The sequence below is a fragment of the Spodoptera frugiperda genome, chromosome 15, assembly GCF_023101765.2.
Source record: "Spodoptera frugiperda isolate SF20-4 chromosome 15, AGI-APGP_CSIRO_Sfru_2.0, whole genome shotgun sequence".
Classification (NCBI taxonomy): Eukaryota; Metazoa; Arthropoda; class Insecta; order Lepidoptera; family Noctuidae; genus Spodoptera; species Spodoptera frugiperda.
In genome coordinates this window covers 11,220,901-11,243,814 of record NC_064226.1, presented here as the reverse complement: position 1 = coordinate 11,243,814, position 22,914 = coordinate 11,220,901, and the positions used below count along the sequence as shown (strand labels likewise).

Below are 22,914 nucleotides of genomic sequence, written 5' to 3'. Positions count from 1 at the left end.
TATAACTCGAACCCAAGGAATAATGCACAGTTTCACACACAAACAAGATTTAATACGAGCATGTAGGTATCTCTTATAAAACATATTTACATAGAACATTAAATCTTTAAGTATACTACCAACTACCTACAATATACAATATTTCGTGGAACGTGTTTGAAACACATCAACCTTTCAGTTCAATTTTCAACAAAATTGAACGAAAGGTATCTTCGTAAGATTAAGTATTACGCCCAATCGATTTACCCACGTCTGAGTTTAAGTATGTATACAATGAAAATGAACAATTTGTTCCATAAAATTATTTCCGAAAACGTTTAGTTTATTCTGACATGGGTAAACGATTCGTTTCTACATAAAATACAATATCATCTCTTGGAAAATTCAATTAGATTTGTACATTAATACATTGAATTAGCTAATACTATGCACCTATAACAAAATATTACATCCGATTAGGCACGGAATTCGTAAAACGCTCACTGAGAGAAAAACATGTCATGGATATGTTAATAAATACAACGACGCATCTAGCAGCGAAATATAAAATTACAACTATTAATTCCCATGAAATGCATATTTCTGTTACCACATAGCGTTGTGGGTCGCACTCAACGTGGTTTATATCTTGACTCCTTAGAAATGTTAGAATGACTTCAGACGATTCTTGTGTGTCTGTCGGGCGGTGCAGCGGGCAGGTCGTGGCTCGTCGTACGCACTAGGTACGTGGACACCTTATCCCTACACAGTGCGATGCCCCAGATGAAGGCGTACACTATGATCAGACCTACCATAGACGCTGCGACTATGATGCTCGAACGTTTGCTCTGTGACCAGTCCAATATTTCGTAGATAAACGGATTCCCATTTCTGAAATGTATAAGGTTCGTGCTTTAGTTCGTTCATCTTTGTTACTATGCTATTGTAACTTGCAACAAAATCACTACTAGCTACACAGGTTTGAGATCTAAATATTATAATGCATCATCCAATCAAGAGTTATTTGAATTTATTTTGATAGCTCTATTCTAAGGTTTGCGGACTACCTCGTGCAACATAAATTAAATGCAAATAGTACCTATAATATGTAGGTATCTGAAATACCATTGAAATATTTATGTTAGTACCTAAACTCTGATTAAAATCAAAGTACAATAGCTTATTATCAAGATAATACTTTGCAACATTGATTGTTACCTATGTACATACATGTATATAACAGCAAGTTGATTGTAATTTAATTAAAATGTTCACAATGTCCTATTTGAACGGTTACTTACACATCGGTGCCTCCGGTCACGTGGTAGATGCCGGAGAAGACGGCGTACCAGAGCCCCATACTGAGCGGCTGGTACACGTGCAGGAAGCGCACTGGAGTCCGTGACAGCAATAGTTCGGCCACTGCTAGGCACGACGTGATGCCGTGGGTGGACACGTCCAACCAGAACGCACGCTCATCCATCTCATCTCGCACTTCTGAAAGTTTTAATCATACGTAGTTAACGCCCAGAATCTTCCCAATATGAAAATATTTTATAAGATCCAATCGTGAATTAAGTAAAGTTTGCGATAATCTCCATGCTTGGATTTTGGGGCGGAGATCGCAGTTTAAAAGGTTCAATTTAGATCAACTCTGATCAACTGATCAACTGACATGATAAAATTTGAATCCGCCTACTATCTAATTTACAGAAGACGGATACACCCTGGTAATAAGTATCCAAACAACTAAATTTTCCGATGTAATGGATCTTAATTATACAATTGATGAGTAGCAGGAAATGCTTTGTTGTCACAAAGCAATAATTACCTGACCTACTGAGCAAAGCTAAAGTTCGTTTAGGAAACAAGGTGTTCCAACGTACCAGTGCTGTATAATAGTAGCCAGTAGAGTGCCGTGATCATGATGGAGATGGTTATGCTGATGTTGAATACCGCCCAGTAGAGGCTGGCGTACCATGGGAGCTCCTTTGTGTCTGAAAACATAACATGGGATGGTTAGACACACACAGTCACTAGGTACAAGTCGAAGTCAGAAGTAAATTTATAGGTAAGTATAGCAATCTCACGAAATTGGCATAGCAATATTAGTTGGGAGTACTTATAATCTTCTATAAGGCTTGCGTCCTATATGCATGTATTTATAGGCGTACGGCGCGTGTTTAAAAACCCGGCAACGATTTTGTGACTCCTTTGGTGTTGCAGGTGTCCGGAGAAATGGGCAGCTCTGATTGCTCATCATCAGATGATTCGCTGCACGTTTGCCACCTATTCCCATAAAAAGATTCTGGAATGATTTGAGACATTCTCATCAACGATAGTGGCGATAAAACATGTTTAAGTTAAGGCATGAACAATGGCAGTTCCAACGCACGATATTACAATAAACTTAGTCTTTAGAGCAAGTTTTATGAAGACGTATTGATTGTTTGGTTTCCATTGTAAGGTTTTTAAGAAAGTTATCTGCAAGAAGTGTCAATTATTGCTAATTAGATGTTTACGTAACATCAAGAATTGTGTTAGCGCGGCACAATTACGAATGATGCAGTATCTTGCTGTGCTCTACTAACGATGCACTATCAGAGTTCCTTTTACTTTGGTCGGCAAGTGACGGAAATTAAGTTCTCAGTAAGACAAACATAGCCACTTACATTACCTACATTACGTGTGAGGCTGGTGATCGATGCAGCCGTATGAAAAGTAAAAACTGTGTCAAATTACAAAAACAATTTCAAGGAACAAGGTCAAGTATAAATGGTGATTTACAACTTCAACGTACGTAATGTTACGTTGGTAGCTAACTTAATGGTTTTTGATAGGTGTGCGGTGTGTCATAATGCTATGTTGCGTATGGGATCGTCCCAACCGATGACAACGTCGACATCGCATCGTGGAAATTACGACATTAACGAAGTCTACCGGCTTAGTTTTGTAATGGTGATATTACTGACAGAAAATAAGGTTATTGTGTCTTTACGACCTAAGCACGAGCAGAAGCGTAAGATGTTGTATTTATACTTAGGTACTACGATAAGCACGTATGAATTTCTATTTACTATCTACATACATAGAAATGAAAATATAGTTGCGATCAAGTTAATGACTATCGTAATTATGTTATTAAGTGCTTTAATGTTCCATTACAAAGGGCATGATCCTAAGTAACTTAGCATTCAAATTTGTAGTTACCACTTACTGGCAGAACACATTCTATTAGTTATGTCATATAATCGATAAATTATTCTGTAAATCAATACAAGACAAATAAAAAAACCTAAACAAATGAGTAAAGTCGCGGACAACGCTGTCCATAAGCACATTAATCAACAAACTGTAATAGGTACCAGTTACCGAGCTATTCTTTTTGAGGATGTTGTGTAACTCGAGTCTTGGATCCAAGAATTACATGTTGCTTTTGCCTTTTTCTAATTGTGTGGACGCGGATCTCAAGAAAAGGTTACTGTGACGCAAATAAACTAACGCACATGACGAAGACGCCTAGAAAGTGTTGTTGGCTAATTTAATTTCATCAGCTGATCCCATCGACACCGGTTCTAATGATGCGTCGACTGGTTTTAGCCAAAATAAACGAGAGCAAAAGTGAGACGATAAAATAAAATAGGTGCCATTATCATGTCTATAGGCAAGCTTTTTCGGACATCATTTATTATGTGAACAGTCATCCATTCGCATAGATGTAACATCAATACAATAGATGACGATCTATCTGCAATTGTAAATCAATAATATTATGATTTAATACTGAGGTTCGAGCTACGAACAATTGCCTTTGTTTATACAGGACCTAACAACTTAGGCATTAGTAATCAGTTACGGAACAAGGATGTTTTCTATTTGCCTATTTGATTGTAATTAGTTACTGTGGCCGTCAAAATATGTATCGTGTTATTGAGCAGCGGCTATAAAGGGCTTATTAGGTTTGTAGAACATTGTTAATGTGTTCCTTTACAAATTGAAGGTTTTAAAACTTAATATGTAAGATGTGAATGAACTTGGGAGGTTCAGTGAGCTGTTTTATGTAGGTGCAATTTTAATGCATAGTATAAAATCGAATAAAGTTTAAAGTATTTCAAATATAGTTTAAAGTATATCAATGTGCTGCCATAATTTGGCACAACACATTGATTATCGGACTCAGAGACATTTAATGATTACTTAAACTATTCCTTAATCATGATTTTGTTACGAAAGAAATTGCTAAGGACTATGTTAAGTAACCATCCATTAAATGACTCTTAGTATTGCGGTTACTTAACTATTTATTAGAATGTTATATATTCTCTTAGCTTACCGAAGAACCGATAACTTTGTTGTAGGTATACTAATAAAATAGTGTTACATAAAAACAATAACAATCGTGGTCTAATTTATTAGTTACTGATAGTGATTTTACAACATACAGTATTTACAATGTTGTGATAGATAAAACACTCATAGCTGGTTGGAACTACAAGTAGGAATATACAGTCGGCGTCACAAAAATCGCACCTCTTGGAAAATTGTAAGTTTAAAACATGTCCCGCCAGTAACGAATACATTACACCTTATTAATATTGGTATCAATTGAAAGTACGTTTAACGACCTTTAAATTAACAACAGTTAGAATTCCTAAACACAACAGATCTCATCAGCACGTAACGTAAAAAAATGTTGTCAAAATATTCAGAATGGGATAACATTCCTCAAGAGACTGTTGTCACATTAATTCGTCCATGAGAGAAAGCATGGAAGCAGTCATCAGGGCTAGGGAGGGTAACACTAGGTTTTAAGTTGTTTTAAGGACTTATTAGCTGATAAAATAATATGTAACTTTTTAATCATTTCCATTTGCTTGCTTTTTTTATTCCCTGGTAAACAAAAAACCAAATCCATTGATTTATTCTTAAACTTAAATGAATTGCCTTTCCAATGATACCTTACAGTCATATGTCTGCCATTGATTAATAGGGTTAAAATGACTATGAGGGGAACTTTTAAAGAGGTGCGATTTTTGTGACGCCGAGTGTATGTATACTAGTTATATGTAAAGTCAAAGTCAAGGTGGTTATTTCAAAAAATCATGAAATAGGCACTTCTAAAACGTCAAATTGAATTGTCCGTCAGTCTGTCGGTCAATGAAGCTAGGTGCTCGTTCCAATGGAGAAGAACGAGCAAGAAACTCCATCGTTACGTTACAAAAAAAATATACAATACTATCTGCCACATTATTTTCTCCTTTACTTATGTGAGAATAACATCTTATTCTCACATCAAACGTCTTCACGTTTTAGGAATTTTAAACTATATTACTATTTCTATGTATGGTCTTATGATATTAATATGTCGTCCTATGTGAAGCAAACTAATATTTGGTGTGAAAAATAAAAAACTTTAAGTAGGTATCTATGTGTATCGAAAACATTTATTACTCATCTAATGTTTGTTTTAATTATAGAAACAGGAAAAGCTTTCAAAACTTTTATTTCCTTAATATGTATTTCTTTAATGGCTATTCCTAAGACATGTCGGTAAGTCTAGTCATTAGGTCCAATAAAAGTTCTTTCATATTATAGGTTTAAAATACGAAGGATAAAGTTTTATGACTGAAGAATAATGGATATTGTGAATGATAAATGGATCTTTTGATTGTATAGTTAGAACTTTAGTTTAGAATTTTGTTAATACAGACATTTTAGTGCTCATTTCTTCTAGTATTTATTTATATTTAGTTCCCTTTCTAGTTTAAGTAAGTAGTTAGAGTCCTACTGATTTATACTTAGGTAGATAAGTACCTAAGCCTCTAAAATATGCTATGTGTTACCATGACATCAAGGTATGTTAGGTGTGAGAACCTATGTACCCAAGTATTTACTTACATACATACTTATGTGTGTAGGAATATGATTAATGATGGGTGTTCGATTTACGTGGTATTTATAAGGTAAACATATTATATAGCTACATATGTTCTACTACTGTGGTGGGTATTAAGTTTTAGATAATAATTGAAATATCTTACCATAGGATCTGTTGAATAATGCCATGAAGGACATTACGAGACCGCATATGAATAGACTTGTAAGCAGCAGTAGGCCCCAGTTTGTCAGGTAAATCAGCCAGTAAGGAGTAGGAGCTTCAACCAGTGACCATATGAGGATCGCCAGCGCCACTGTGGCAATCACCATCCTCAACACCAGCATCGGTATCGGGGACTCCCCTCGTTGCCATGACGACGCGTAAAAATCGCTTAGCCTCTCGTTTGAAGAAACCCATAGGGCTGACAGGGAAACACTTTTCCTATAAATTTTCACCATTTTCAACACTTTTAATTACACAAACACTTTTTAAAACAAATGTTATAGTGTTGTACACATGTCCTGATGTTTAACCGAGTTTTACAAGCGCGTACACTGTAGATAAATTCAGTTTCTTATGATATGTGTTGATCGCGTATCACTTTGCCTCGAGAGATTGAGCTGTTGTTTTAGAGCCGTTATCTTGTAACTAATCTTATCCTGTCGGTAAACTAAACTCCTACAATTACCTATTATTTGCAGATAAATAAGATTAAATCACATCCCTTAAAATGATATTTAATTTAAGTAAGATTTTTATTTAAAAGCAGATATTAAAATGATTGATAGGAGTTTTCACGCGCGTAGTTGGTGCGGTTGCGCGAGCGCAGAGCCGACGCGCAGACTCAGGTACAGATGCAGACTGGTGCTACGACGGCGGCGGCGGCGCGCGCACCTACAACACCGCCGTTAAACTTGCGTAAACTATAACCTCACTTATGTAATTACTTGTTTTCTAAACCCAAACTGGGTTGTATTGGGACAACGCTGCGAGTCGATCGTTTGAATAGAATCTTGTAGAATCGATCGCAACCATTAACGAAATGGACAAAATTTAAAATTTAGTAATATCAAAATCTACTTTACCTTCTTCATTAACTTGGAATTTAATTCAAAGCTTATATTGATCGCTTTATTTACAATATTTTTCAGTATGCTGAGTGAACGATTTTCACGTGAGTACTATAGATACCAAGTTTCAGGAATTATAACATGAAGTACAGCCGTTAGGTTAAATTTCAAGAAAGTATGTTCATTGGTATCTGCAAATATGGCAATTTATCATAATTTCAATTTCATTTAACGGTGCACGATATCGACAAAAACATACAAAGGATTTATTCATTAAAAAAAATAGAAAAAACTGTAAAAGGTTCCTGGATTTATAAACACGTAAGTACAGGAAATATAGTAGCCAATAAACATTTAAAAACTTTAATATTACTTCGAGTTAATAAATTGTGATGACGTCTGTGCCAAGCTCAGACGTTGAAAACAAAAACAAAAAAAAAAAAAACACTATTTACTTTATTGTGTCGGCTACTTACAGTTATACGACTATTATTATTTTATAATTAACTGCACACCGGATTTTTATTTAAATAACTTATTTGGCTTCCAAAACGTTCGGATGGATGTATTTGCATTCAAATTATATTTAGGTAAATCTAAGCAATTAGGTAAATCGAATACTCAATTATCGAAATTGGAGATTTATTCTTGTTATCATGCTGGTTTCTAGAACTAATAAATGACTTAAAATAATACTTGTGATAACAGATATTTTAAAGGACATACGTACATATCACATATTCTTAGAAGCAACACAGAATCGAAGCAAAAAGACTTACTTTTTGCTTCGATTTGTTTGAAAATGCACGAAATAAAAACATAATATTACTCGGTATTATCACGACTTTTAATTCCTCAAGTGCTATACAGACATGCACATAACTTCTACACGTACGGTACCTAGGTATATTAGGAAATTTTTTGTTAGTCATTTCTGAACTGTGACTGAGTCAATATTTTGAATGTTATTTGGTCATTCGATTCCTGGTATTGGTATGCAGATACCAATCAGATGTCGAAGGCCACTATATTTATTATTTTCATCAAAACAGTCCGAAGAGTATAAAGGAAAAGTTATGGGGTCTTATCATTATGTTTTATTATATTTTAATTTAATTGGGAAACAATCAGATCTTATATTGTATGGGTTTGTCGAATAGCTACTTTGGTAACGAGAAGAGGTTGTTGTCCCGAACGAGAATAGGAGAAGTAAGTACAATTAATTTAGTACTTACTCAAAAAAATCATCAGTGTCAACCATCGTAAACAATTGGATATGTTTGTATTGTATTAGATATTCTTAATCTTATAATGTACACAATTTACTTAAATATCTCTCGTAAATAAATAAATAAACATAAACTCGAGACAAGTTTTTGGAAAAACTTCAAATATTTGACGTGTACCTGGTGACATTTATTGGTTAATAAAAACTCTTTGAAACAGTTTGATAAAAAGAGTATATAACTCACGTATGCTTGCAATGGTTGCAGGTGTTCATCGAGTATAAGAGTACCTAGTTATGCGAGTATATTATTGTGTAGTAGAGTACCTAGGTATATAAGTATCAAGGTCACTTGCAGCAAGTTTTCAATGAATTATTTATCGACTCAGTCAGCGTTTTGTGACTGCTTACCTTTTTTAGATAGTTTGGTTATCCCATTTACCTTTTACCTTATATATACAGATGTGAATAACATGACTAAAGACTCATAGAAATCCGAGCATCTTATCCTTTTGGGAGTTTAGCAATTGTAATCACATATTGCAAATGGAAAGAGGGGAGGGTGTACGGAGGGGAAAGAGGAATGTATCTATCGTACAATTTAACTTATAATCTTGTCTAGCAAAGCGTTGTGTTAAGAAGATAGCTCTCTTACTCTGATATAACGTTTATAATGTTCCTGTGAGTAACGTTGCATGTGAGTTTCGATACCCCATCGGCGATGTTCGGATCATCACGGATCTCAGTAAAGAATTATGAGCCGAGTTTACATTTTAGTTTCAAGGATGATTTACCAAAGGTTCAAGGTTCAACTGCGGTAGGGCAATCGTAAGCTAATGAGAAACGAACTACTTGTAATTAATTTAACCTTAGCATCATGCAACGTCAGCTTAAAGACAGGATGTCTTGAAGGTTTACAAGTTTCCTTACATGGACAGACTCATGCACATGCAAACAAAGAAACAACGTTAAATATCAATATTTTTAATTATCAAAAGTTTGTAATAATATATGAAACTAAAGCTGTAGCAATAGTGATCGAGAGAATACCGATCACGCAAAATATTAGGTAGCTACGTTATACTCAAAACTGGTTTATTAGACTAAGGTTGCAACAACAATTAATTATCTTCACATTATAGACTCTTTAAGGTCATGAAAGTGACATTCAACACAATGCAACTAAATGTAACCACTAATGACTACGCATAAAATTAGCACCGAATGATTCCTTCTTGAATAACTGCCACACTCAGAATCATTTAATGGTTACTTAACCCAGTCCTTAGCAATTGTTTTCGATACAAAATCGTTACTAGGGAATAGTTTAAGTAATCATTAAATGTCTCTGACTGCGGCAGTAAGTATTATAAGCAAGACTTCACAGAAGTATTGCATTATAGTTGTACAAATAAATAAATAAGTCGACACCCTACTGAACTAAATTAATAGCAATTAAGTACCTACTTTAACGTCTTTGAAGACCAATTTATGATTTTGTTCTTACTTATCTTACAACAGTTTTTCTCATATGACAGACATTTTTTACGCTTTTGGTGGCAAAATCAACCACTCATCTAGGATCACCTTTTTAAGGCAATTTACGTGGAAAAGTTTTACGTCAATGCATTGTTCATTCTTCACGCGTAGACTGGTTGTCGTAGAGGCATTCCTTCGCTAGGGTTGGCAGGGGCTTCAGGCTTTATTAACCGAGCAGCCACCAGATCCCGCAGGGCTGACAGACCCAGCGTTAGCAGGTGCAGCACTACCAGCAGTAAACCTGTGATGAACACCACCAACACCGTTGTTCCTGGCTCCGACCAGTTCACCACTGGGTAGATGTAGGCGTTACCTTTCCTGAAAGAACAAAGAAGATTTTTGTAAATCCTTTTTAAAGCAGAGACCTCATGTATGTGTTAAGTACAGGCACTACGTATAATTGATGATAATTCAGATTTTTCTAGTAGTTTTTTTATGGTTTAAGCCGGCAAACGAGCAGACGGGTCATCTGATAGTAAGCAATCGCCGCCAGAGCCACACCAGAGGCGGCACAAGTGCGTTGCCAGCCTTTTGGAGGTTAGACTTTAAGGGTTATTAGGGCAGCGGGGATTGGGATTTGGAGTAATTGGGAACTTGTTAAAATTGCGGTATAATGATGCCTCTTACCTAACAAGAGTTTATCATAAATGAAGAACTTTAATACCTAAATGTGTTTAGTTTCATTATAGTAACTAATAGGTAATTTTGGAGTTCAATAATACTTTTAACTATTGTGTTGGTGCAGCATTGTTGAACAATTTAAGAATCACCAAGCCTCACGACACTGGTACCTTATAATTATAAAAACTTCTGCCGCGCTAAAGTCGTCCATGGCGTGGCTATTTAAATGGCCACTACGCACGAGTAAGTGGCAAAAATATAAAACAATATAATAAGTTTACAAATGGCTACGCTTGCTTGAAGATTCGTACACATCATATAGTTTTAAATGTATAATTGTATATTAATTATGATAAGGTATGAAATACTTGACTAAGGCTCCATGACGGACCACCGACTTGTACCAACTGACTTTGATGTTCTTTACTTACAGAAATATTTCGTAACATTTATTATGGTTACGTTTTATTTATAAAATTAAAATATTAAAAGAAACCTAACAATGAAAACGAGATACATGTTTTTATAAGTTCCCACCTTAATAGGTTTTCCAATAGTAACCCACATTATGTATAATGGGCAACAGGTACAATATGACATGCAATGAGAAGAAGAGAACATGACACTGAAGTAGCTATGCAGAATTCAAATGTGGAAAAATTTTTTAACTGTGCGGAGAAGGATAAGAAATAGAAAACAGTTTGTGATTTAGACGATATCTTGGGTAAAATTATAAAGAAGTCATATTTTTCTAACGCCGTGTAACTTGGGACAAGAGCAGGAAGAAAAAAATAATACTGAAAGAAGAAATAAATACATACCTAATGTATACATATATCTAATACATAGGTACATATTATATTTAAACGCTGCTTACTGCAAGTCGTGTTTTTTGTTTCTAAATGTGTTGTGAAATCATCACAGTAAGAAATACTCGTTGTACACTGTTACCAACATTAAGACAGTAAATTACCATATTTACTGCAAATTGGCATGTTATTTAGACGTCTTCTACCGTAAATTGGCGTGCTATACCCTATATGTTATTTTTTGTTGATGTCTGATATGCGTTTCTGATAAATGACATTTTTTACCGAGACTTATAAATAGGTAATAGGTAAATGATAGGTACAAAGTCTATATAGATTCTTTTATTTGAGGGTATAAAATCATCCAATGACTTCTCCCGTCTTGGGTGAAGCGAGAGATAGTATCAAACTCTTACTGACTAATCCTAATCATAAACCCACACCGTTCCTACTCCTGCTTTGAACCGGAGCCCCGGTAACCAGTTAGATTGTCCGCAGCTCCAACAGATTATATCTAGAAATAAATAGGTAACTGACTGTCTAGTCTATCCAGACAATGTTTTTTTTTATTATATTTGTATCTGATTTATCTACTCATCATTTTTATTGCCTTCTTTCTTTACTAAATAAGAGACCTCACACGTAGAATACCAATTCCAATAAGCGGTTTGTTAGTAAATACCAGGAACACAGGTGCAGGTGGCGTCATCGTTGACATCATAAACAAGGCAACAAGATTTCCTGCTCTGTTGCCATTCAAAAAAGGAAAAAAAAAGGTTTACTGGTATCAAAAAACAAAAACATTTCACCATCAAGGTATCTTTGCTGTAATATTAAGTACAGCTTTTTAGTTATATACCGATGATTTGTTTAATGATAGTACAGGCTGCACCATAATGTGCTAGCTTTTGTACTTCTTAGTAATGTAGAAGAATTGGGTGTTTGTTAATGGTCTTAACTCCATGACTATCTTTGGAGCGATACTGGACATACTGGAAGAAAAGGGAAGAAGTAAGTTTATATTTTCCCTGATCTTATTATATTGTGTAGGTCCTTCGCCAAATATGAGTGTACACGGACAAATACTCTTAATCGACATGCTTGTATGGCCAGTACCCTTAGTTTGCTTTACGTTTAAAGGAACCAAAACGAGACGTTCTGATTGGCCGGCTCGAATAAACCAACCAATCTGATTGGTTGGTTAGTTGGAACTAAGATTAGAGACCGAACGCGCTCTCGTTTCGATTACCTTAAATGTAAATCAAACTCATACTAAGGGTACAGATAGGTACTTAAATGTTATGCACATATATAAGAATAAGGATTTTTTATTTAATTTCTCGGTAAAGTACTCTCTGACTGTTATGGAATGGTGGGTTCTTAATGATTCTTTTACTGTAAACAACAAGATCATCAAGCGTCATGCACAATGTAGTTTTCATATATATTTATAATCAGGAACTGTGTTAGTTTAAATATTTTACATCGATGAATAGTTGTTACGTGTTATAATTACAGAAATTATCAATAAGGTGAGGTAATGTATGGGAAAGCTAATAATAAGCTTTTGTTTGAAAATAATACGGTCACTGGAATGATGACAGGCTCTCCTATTATTGTATAAAATTTGTTATTGGCAACATGGGAGATAGACATTAGATAGTTTTTTTTATAACATAGACATTACATCAGTGGCCACTGCTGACCAAAGGTCTTTTCTCGCATTGAGAAGGTTTGAGCATTGATCACCACGCTTACTCAATGCGGGTTGTCAATTTCAAACTTATAATCAGAAATTATTAGTACAGGTTTCTTCACGATGTTTTCCTTCAGCGTTAGTACATATTATTTGAAAAGAGTTACATTGGTACATGCCGTTGGTAGGTTTTGAACTTGCGTCCTTATGTATGGGAGCGGGCATTTTAAACCTCTAGATCACCACGACTAATTAATACCATTTTTATAATAAAAATTGTAATTTACTATTCAAACTTTTTCCTATAATAAATAATCTGAAGCCTGGAATAAAATTGGATTGATTTTGACTTTATATTTAAACGAATGGATATTTAAACTAAACAAACACTTTTATTTTGATACATCGATAGACCGTTCCTCTATTTCATAATATTATTACAAGTATGTGGAGTCTAATAGCACAAGGAAGTGTTTACATAAGTGGGTACATAGAGAGTAATTATAACAATAGTTGACAGCTATTATTGCAGTGATCGGTCCCTTTGTTCGATTAATTAACACGTGTTCTTTGGACTTAGACCATCGCAGAACCGGTTTCTAGTGCTATGCCTATAGTCAACTTTTTACGGCATGGTGGAATCATGCCCTTCTTAGGGACTTAAGTTTTAACTGACGACTTAAGAAGTTTTTAGATACTTTTGGAGGAAAGTTTTCCGCAAAGCTTCATTAATTTAATGAAATTATATTTTTTCTTCTTTGAACGTTATCCCACTATTTTCTTCTGTGTCGTTGGTGCGAAACAAACATACAAATTCAGATAAACATGACACCCAGACCCAAAACAATAATTTGTGGATCACACAAAAAGTTTACAAACACTTCACACCAAGCCGGTTGTCCAGTTAGAGCACCAACTGTGCTTACATACAAAAACGATGTATTTAATTTACATTATAGGTCATACAGTAGCAAATATATAACCAGATGTTACCCTTCCAGTCGACTGATATGGACATGGAAGTTACTGGGGGAAACCTATACTTAGCAATGGATTTCTGGTGACTAATATGATAATGATGAGGTGTAAGATCTCACATCTAAACGTATAATCACTTACTGGTCGGTACCACCAGCGGCATGGTAGATGACGCTGAACAGCATGTATGTAGTAGCGAAGACGAGAGGCTGGTAGATGTGCAGCAGCCGGCCAGGGTGGGCGCTGCTGCACAGGAGCAGGAACATCACCAGCGAGTTCAGGCCGTGCACTGCCACGTCTAGACCATGGTTCAACTCCTCCTCGATACCCGCTGAAGATTAAAAGCATACAGTATTTAGCTTTTAGGTAATACTTAATGCCTAATTACAGTGCCTTTGGCATACGCCATGTAAAAGATTTGGAAGAGTTAAGAATCGCATGCAATGGAGGATGTAAACTTTGTAATATTTGTAATAAGGAATCCTGTATTACGTTAGGTACATAGCATTTAATTTATAAATGCAGATAGTTAGAATAAAAAAAAAGAACTATTTTTTTATCTAAAAGGAAAACATCAAGCAAAGTTGTGTTGAGATATTCTGCTAAAGGAAAACATTCAGGCGATCTCAACACGTTATCACTCGATAATGTTTCTTAGAATGAAAGCAATTCAGTAGATATTGATTTAAAATAATAACCAACCTTCGTAAAGTACAGTCCAGTAGAATATTGTGATTAAAAATGCTAGAGGAGTAGCGATATTGAACAATATCCAATAAATCTTCACGTACCATGGCAAACTGAGATCGGTGCCTGTCGAACATTAAACACAACACGTAAGTAAATATTTAAAGTCTGTATTTGCACAGGCGTTAAAATAATTCATTAATGAACCAGTTCCTCAATGCAACAAGGTCAAGCTCAAACTTATTAATATCATAATATGCAGGTAATGACAATTTGATAGTGATAAGATATCGACACCGGATACCTAAATCAAATTTGTCCTTGACTGTCAAATTAAATTTAAGTAATAGAATTAGGTAAGTCATAACACATTTGTATCAATCTTTACTCAAAATATAATGTTGTGTACTTACTGATTGGTCCGTAAAGGTAACAGCGTAGTGACACAGCAGTCGCAAGTCCGGTAGCGAAGAGGATGCTCGTTAATCCCCAGTGAGTGAGATAAATAAACCAGTATCCAAAACTTCCGTTCTGTATGTATATTATCATAGAGGTTAACACTATTCCTAGAGAGGTGAGGAAGAGGATCGCGCGCCAAATTAAAAATGGTACAGACGACCGCGTCGTTTGCCAACAACTTGTGTAAAAGTCAGACGGTTTCGGATGCTCCAACGTGAGCATGCTCACCTTCCATTCTTGTACAAAATAAGACTTTACGGCACTCATCTCTGTGTACTATGTTGTGTGTAATAGTAAAGCAGCGCGCCCAACGCTGCCGATAACACGGAACTGATAATCGATACCTTGTAGTCGTTTATCACTCGCTATATTATCTAAACGAGCTGCCAAAATATAAAGTTATCGTGTCTACCTATGTCCGTCAGTGATTTGGGCGTGAACGTTGCTCATTGCAAACGAACGAGTAATGAAGTGCGGGAAACATTGAGAAATATTCATCAGAAGCGAAAACTTCAGTCGGTATTAGATAAGAAACTTTTATCAGATTTGAACATTTCCTTCCTATAGAAATAGAGTAAATGAACGTAACACATTAGTAACATTTGTAAATAATTTATTTCGATAATGTACTTAAAGTAAATTATCATTAAAACATAAATAATGTTAAAGCTATTTTGTAAGTAGGAGTGGGAGACACAACATCGCTAGACTTGACTATAGCGAAGTGTGTTCCACATTCAGTCTGTTGTCGGTGTATTCTACGTGTAAAGATTTCTGGATATTCCATTGTCTTGTTCACAAATGGGAAGGACTGTGGACTGCTTGCATGACCTGGTGACGCCATCCCTGATGAGGGTCATGGAGACGACGACGAAGTGAAGCACGATCATCAGGAGCGCCGAGATTATCACCAGCACTATCGTGGAGCCGGGCTCCGACCAGTCCAGCATCGGGTAGATCCACACTGTGCCGAAACTGTGAATAGATAATAGAAGAATTAAATAAGTTTTAAAGCTAAATACTGACGAATATAAATAGACACCTTAGTGATGTTAAGTTTGAAAAATGAGATCAGCTTGCTCCATTTCTCTATAATTCACAATCACATTTTATAACAGTTTGGAGTTGCAACAATAAATTTATGGATCATACAGGCCAATGCACTTGTAACTCCTATGGTGTTGCTCAATTTTATCGTTGCTAACCATGCTCGTTCAGCTCGTTTGCATAAAAATGTAAAATCTATAATATAAAAATAAGTCGGGTTTTCCTTCCTGACGCTATAACTCCAGAACGCACGAACCGATTTCTACGATTTTGCATTCGTTAGAAAGGTCTCGGGCTCCGTGAGGTTTATAGCAAAGAAAAGCAGAAAGTCGGAAAATTATTGGCGGCGAAACGGAGTTCGCCGGGTTTGCTAGTTATGTATAAATGTGCTTGTTGTCATAAACCATTGTATCGTTCGAGAAGAAATATGTTATCGTTATAATAATAATCGTTAAAAAAATACTTACGGACTTAATCCACCGAGGAAGTAGTATAGTAGACTGAACACCATGTACACAATGCCGAGGGCGAGTGGTATGTAGAAGTGGAGGACCCTGGTGGGCTGCCGGGAGGTGACCAGCAGACAGAACATCACCACGGAGTTGATGCCGTGGACGAACACGTCCAGCACCGGATCGAACGCGTAATCTGCTGTTGCTGTTAACAAAAAAATACACATATTATTAAACACATTCATAATATTATATCATCTTACGTATTTTACTTCTCGAAAGGGCATGCAAAAGTACATATTATACAATGGTACAATGCACATTTTTTTTCATCAGTTACTTCATGAATTGTGCTGTTAATGCTGTTGCTGTGCGCAGTTATTTGCTTGTTCCAGGAATCGAATCTGAGACCCCTACTGCAGCCCCCTATTTAAGTGGCGTAATAACGAGAAAGTGTATTGTTGGTGTATGGTATCAAACAACATTGCAGTAATAAATAACAAAAGGAAATTAAATATGTTTATGTAGTTTAGATTAGGTAATATTTTATATACTAACTACTTTATAATGTTCATGGAGATTTATTATAATTGTAAGTAAGTATATGTATGTAAGTATATAAATTTGTTTCTTTGCAGAACTGTACAACAGTTCAAGTAACTTATTCAAGTTCCTGTATATAATTCGTTTGACCTTTTCATAAAACATGACCATACCTTTCCTAACGCAATATTTAACTATACCAATTTTACAAATGCAAAAGTTCAAATGTTGTATGTAAATTACACTGAAATGTTAAATCAAATCTGTTTGTATAAATCTCTAGACATGTGAGATCAAAATAGACGATAGTCTAAGTCTGTTTTAGCACTACTGGCTAAGTATATAATTCCAGTTAATTTATATCTAAAGCGAACCAAGTCGTGGGCACTAATTTTTATTTTTGTATTGAATAGAATTCGTTACTGGGCGAATTTAAAAATATGTTACATCATGCTTATGTAGGCTCCCCCTATTACATGGGACTTATAGCATAAATTGTGAAAAGTCGTGTACATTGTACAGGGCCATAATGTGCACCTCTGCCTACCCATTTGGGAGTAGAAGGCATGACGATATATAATAATAACATGCCTATGACACTCTGTGAAAAATAAGTTTATTCCGATATTCCAGAAAAGTTAATGTGGTTAAAGCGTGGGTATCTAGTTTATACACGTTAATTTTCATTAATGAATACGACCCGACACGCCTACACCATGATAATTGCACAACACTTTATATTAAATCGCGTTAGCATTCAATTGGGTTGCTCAAATGCTCTCAACTATTTCTTCATACGCACTCTAAATATAATAATTATAATTACAACTTTATCAAGGTTTTTAATACTATATTTTTGTTGTTTCTATCTGTCTGTCATCAGCTATTTCATGAACACGGACAATTAGATAGTTGAATCTTTTATAGATCATGTATTTTAGATCTTTACAACCGAAAATACAAAGAGAATGAAGAAATATTTAGTAAGGAGCCACTAATTTCCTAGATTTTGTTTCAATACTGGTATCACACAAATTACCACTAACCAGTAACAAAAAATACTAGTATATAACTATAATGTCCGAATACTCAAACGCTACTCAATTTTAAAACGTTCTCAAAACTAGTTCTGTCCCTATCAATTCTTTATAAAATGACAGAGATAGCACGATCTAGTTATATTTTTTTGTGTTTATAGTTTATATGCTATAAAATAAACAAATAATTACCTTCCCCGCTGAGCAGCGTCCAGTAGAAGGCCGTGATGAAGAACGCGATGGTGATGGTCGAGTTGAAGGACACCCAGTACACCTTCACTAGTGTGTTTATGCTGGAGTCTGAAAGAAGATAATGGTTCTCTTTATATACGTATTTATGTCTGTGGTAGTATTATTTGTTGGTGACTGCATGTGGATGAATATTTATGATTTCATTCATTATGGATATCACAGACTCTCTTTACAAACACCTTTGGGAGATCGCTAGGAATTTGTTAAAGTGCTCTTATAAGTAAGTATACACTTACTGCAGCACTTTTACAATTTCTTATGAGACCGATGTATATTGAACAAGATTGCAGACTTTATACTACTTATCTAAAAATCATTTATTTTTTTTTAAATATTTTAATTATTTTTTCTGAGCTGGATATTAAACCTGGGACCCAATGAACATGACCAACGAGGTACATATACCAGCAAGTAAATGAAACAGACTAAACCTTTACATTTGCATTTGAACGTAGTTATGTTTTTGTAGTACAAAAGTAAGTGAAAAGGTTTCATTTCCAAATCGTAGCAGTGTTTTATACCTTAGCTACGAGCAACGTAGCGCGTAGCAGGTCTACGAATATTAAATAGGTCACATGAGTACTTATATTTACTAGAATTCGTCATAATTCAAGGAAAGGAATTTAAATACTACGAGAATATACTAATCTCTATGAGTCATTCCATTTATCTTTGCAATCGACAATCATCAAGGTATTACGTGTTTCTGGTTATGTTGGATTATTATCAAGAAATAATTCGTTTGTGATTAAAGCTTACTTGAAATGGTGATTACACACATGATTATTTTAAATTTAGATGATATATAAAGCGTATCGTGTGCATTGAGGACAGAGAAGAATATAAGTAATCCACAAATATATATTGAAATTCCGTGATTTGTCACCTTTCTAAGACAATTTTGTGGCAGACGTTAGTTAGTTTGTGTAATAAAACTGGCAGCTTCATATTCCACTGCAGCTTGCTCGGTGCTAGCCTCTAGGAGTATCAGTAGATATTCTCATGATTGACAGATAAAATACAGCCGCTACGACTGTGAATGTGAATTCCTTGGTTAGGAATTAGGAATTGGTAAAAAGATTTTCACTAAAATGAACTTATAGAAATCCTTCAATGTCGTTTGCAAGAAACAGTTTCACAAAGCATATTAGTCCTTAGGTAAAGGCATCAGAATCTTTCGAAGTAGTAATTATTTCTTAGCTTTCTACTGCTATTCGTGAAATCCTATATTTGTTTTTTGTTACATTAGGTATTTAACCAAATTGTACAGCTGTTATTTTTTCCGTGTGTACGAATGGGAATCAAAATCTGTCTGTCATTTCGTCTTTATATGTTAGGAGTACATAGTAACTCATTATTGAGTTATCAATTTTTATCATATAGGTACTATAAGCCTGTAATTTATTATATTTCACGAGCATGTGCCAAATACGAATTGATAAAGTTATCTCTGCTAATAACTTTAATGAAGCCAAAGAGTGTTTGTCTGCTTGATTGCGCTAATCACCAAAACTGCAAAACAGATTTGGATAGTGAGTTATGCATATTATGCAAAGTTATTTAGTAATTTCAGTACGATCGTTATATTATAGGCAAATAGGTCCTAGCAATGTAATAAATATGATTACGCAGTTAGACACATGTATGTAACCGGAGTGATACCATGGCCTCACAGGAAACCGACGTGAAACAACGCTTGCGTTGTGTTTCGTTGTGTGAGTGAGGTTACCGGAGGCTCAGTTACTCCGCTTCCCAATTGATTTGACGATTCCCCATCAATCCTTAAATTCCTAACCGCCAAAAGGCCAGATATGCAATTGTAACGCCTCTGGTGTTTCGGCTGCGGTGCGGTGCTTACCAATGGCTTACCATCAGGTGATACGTCTGTGCCGGTTAGGCATTAACTACCGGTTTTGGCAAAAATCACGTCGCTAGTTGAGCGGCTAATTATTTTTTTTATTACTATTATTTGTTTGTTATTATTATCAATATCGTTATCATCATTAAATGTTACATAAGATATAGATCAAATAAGCAGCTATCATCAGCGTGTAACAAAAAATATTCATAATAAATTGTTGAGTGAAGTTAGCTCACAATAAATTGTTGGCCCTATGTATTTTTGTGGCGTATTTTTATACATTTCATGCACATCATATGTAAAAAGGTAAAAACGAGTAAAAGGAATCTATCGATACATTTATAACTACAACTGGTACCTTCCTCAACAACTAGGTTATCAAGTGCGAAATGAATTCAAATCTACTAGTTTCAGAGATTAGTACGTTCAAACAAACTCTTCAGCTGTATTGCTTTAGTATAGATATAAGTTATCAACGTCCATAGAACAACAGCCTTATTTACACTGAAATTGTATTAGTGATTTCCCGTTGATTCATAAAATTCGGGTATTATAATTATTCATAGTATGTAGGTAGGTAACTTAGATCAGGTGTATTGATTAGATATGGAATTCGAAATATCAAATGGCTCAAAAATGTAACTGGCGCCAAAATGCTTTACTTGATTTTTGGTGAATTTTCTATTTTATGATTCATCATCATCATAAACAGTCTCATTAGTTCATGATTATGTGTGAAAATGAAACCAGTGCCAAAATAAATTCTTAGTTTAGCCACTACAACAACATCTATCTTTATTTGCTACATAGCATATCCCTATTTAGTAAATAGCTCTCTACATAATGCACCAGTAATGAGTATTAGATTACAGACACGATAGTATCATTCCAGGACTTTACTAATCGTCACATCCCATTTACCTATCTACTAATACTTAAAGACTAAAGTTCATTATATGATTCATAATGATTAATCAAATTATTATCACTCTAATTATATTATCAATGCGAAAAACATTAAAAACATGTCTATATACACATAATTTAAAAAATGTACGAGTACCTTTGCATGGTTTTACCCTAAACGGTTAGTTACATGTAGTTTTTCCTAGTTCATAAAAGTTTCTTTATATTTTATATCAGGTTGTTAAAGTTTTTGTGGGTTGTGAAACATACATACAACTGTCTTCCTTCAAAATATGTAAAAAGCATATCGCGTAGTAACGGAATACATTCCTTGCCTTCCTTTGAAGGTATAACCTGTTATGTCTGTCTTCATTACTTTTAGCCAAAGATGACAATTATTGGAATGCTGCACATGAATATGAGCCCCTAGTTTCAAACTAGTCGATTTCCTCGTCAAACAGTAACGTATATAAGCCGATAATATAATAATTAATTGTTAATCTACTTTAATAATGTATTAAACTACAATCGTTTGGTTAAAATGTTGTCAAAATAACTTCGCAGCTGCTATCTGATTACTAAGCCCCGGAAAACTGGATAAAAGATATAGCTTGATATTTATTTATAACGATATGACTCACATACGAAACAATTTAAGATATGTAGTTCTGTTCTTCATATTTCTTTCACTACTTTCTGGGTACTCTAATGTTAATGGGATGCAATACGGGTCAAATTGTGTGTGACGTTATGTTACCTTTTATTTGTTTTAACTGTAAAATAAATCAAAATCTTGAATGACTTGTTCCAATATTATTATAATATTATATTGTTTGTTATATATTGAATATTTTCAGTATAGTGGCCAGCAGGTAAGTGACTTAAATCCAATTTGTCCTTGGGTTTTCGACTTAATATCAAAACTATGAGGTTGAAAATCTAATAAAACATAAATAAAGGAGTATGACTTCTGTGATGGGCTGTAAGGTAAAATAAAAAAAACAATGAATGGACTTACCCAATCCAGTGTAAAGTTTTACACCAGACACAGCAAACGCCAATCCAGTGGCCAATGTATTAAAAAGGAGTCCCCAATGTGTCATGAAAATAAACCAGTGCTTGATTTGCATATCCTTTGACATGATGACCATTGAAGCTATCACAGTGGCCAAAGAACCAGAAAACAACACTAGTCTAAACAAAAATAGAGGCCAAATGGACACATTTTTTTGGAACGCACTTAGATAGAAATCAGATAAATCCTCATGGCTCATATTAAACATTTGCGGTTGGAATTCATTTTTTAAATACTTTTTCGTTTTATCCATTTCGAATGTTTATTTTTTTTTTATTTTGTCGTGAGTACTCGTATTGCGAGCGAGCGTGACGGCTGTCGACTGCCGGCCGACTTCGTTATCTCTGATAGGTACTTCGTGATTGTGTGCCTTCGATGGACGATGATCCATACATTTTAGTAGATAACAATAGAACAATGACTTGATTCCATTAAAAAAACTTTACTTAGTTATCAAGTAACAGCAAATAATTAATGAAACACGCTCTTGTATTTATTTCACCGTTTGTCAATGTCGCGGAGAAATCTCTTGATAAGACTACATTGCTGTTCATTTTTTCTTGATAAACATAACACTTAGGGCCTGTTTCACAATGTCTGGATAACCGCTATACCAGATATATTTGAATTAAGAACGTAATGTGTATGAACTATCTCTTACATAAGTTTATCAGGGATTTATATAGGGTGGTGAGGTGGTAAAGCAGGTCCTAACTGTACCTAGTTCACTATATACTCGGCCAAGGACATAAAAGGTTTTATAGAATTTCTAGATAGCAAAAATCAAAGTTATCAGCGAC

General features: G+C 34.9%; 3 protein-coding genes across 3 annotated transcripts; all 3 read right to left on the bottom strand.

Moving 5' to 3' along the window:
- Positions 1-30: 30 nt before the first annotated feature.
- On the bottom strand, positions 31-6,741 carry LOC118271418 (protein rolling stone). The gene is made up of 4 exons (XM_035587513.2): positions 6,021-6,741; positions 1,866-1,976; positions 1,281-1,476; positions 31-870 (listed from the first exon to the last, which is right to left on the bottom strand). Exons 1-4 carry the CDS (start codon positions 6,313-6,315, stop codon positions 657-659), a joined length of 816 nt encoding a protein of 271 aa, XP_035443406.1. The 5' UTR covers positions 6,316-6,741; the 3' UTR covers positions 31-656.
- Positions 6,742-9,120: 2,379 nt separating this feature from the next.
- On the bottom strand, positions 9,121-15,389 carry LOC118275528 (protein rolling stone). The gene is made up of 4 exons (XM_035593527.2): positions 14,896-15,389; positions 14,498-14,608; positions 13,937-14,126; positions 9,121-10,009 (listed from the first exon to the last, which is right to left on the bottom strand). The coding sequence occupies exons 1-4, from the start codon at positions 15,206-15,208 to the stop codon at positions 9,793-9,795; spliced, it is 831 nt and encodes a 276-aa protein (XP_035449420.2). The 5' UTR covers positions 15,209-15,389; the 3' UTR covers positions 9,121-9,792.
- A 148-nt stretch (positions 15,390-15,537) lies between these two features.
- LOC118275537 (protein rolling stone-like) lies at positions 15,538-22,456 on the bottom strand. The gene is made up of 4 exons (XM_035593540.2): positions 22,058-22,456; positions 18,213-18,320; positions 16,456-16,645; positions 15,538-15,916 (listed from the first exon to the last, which is right to left on the bottom strand). The coding sequence occupies exons 1-4, from the start codon at positions 22,365-22,367 to the stop codon at positions 15,700-15,702; spliced, it is 825 nt and encodes a 274-aa protein (XP_035449433.2). The 5' UTR covers positions 22,368-22,456; the 3' UTR covers positions 15,538-15,699.
- Positions 22,457-22,914: the final 458 nt, after the last annotated feature.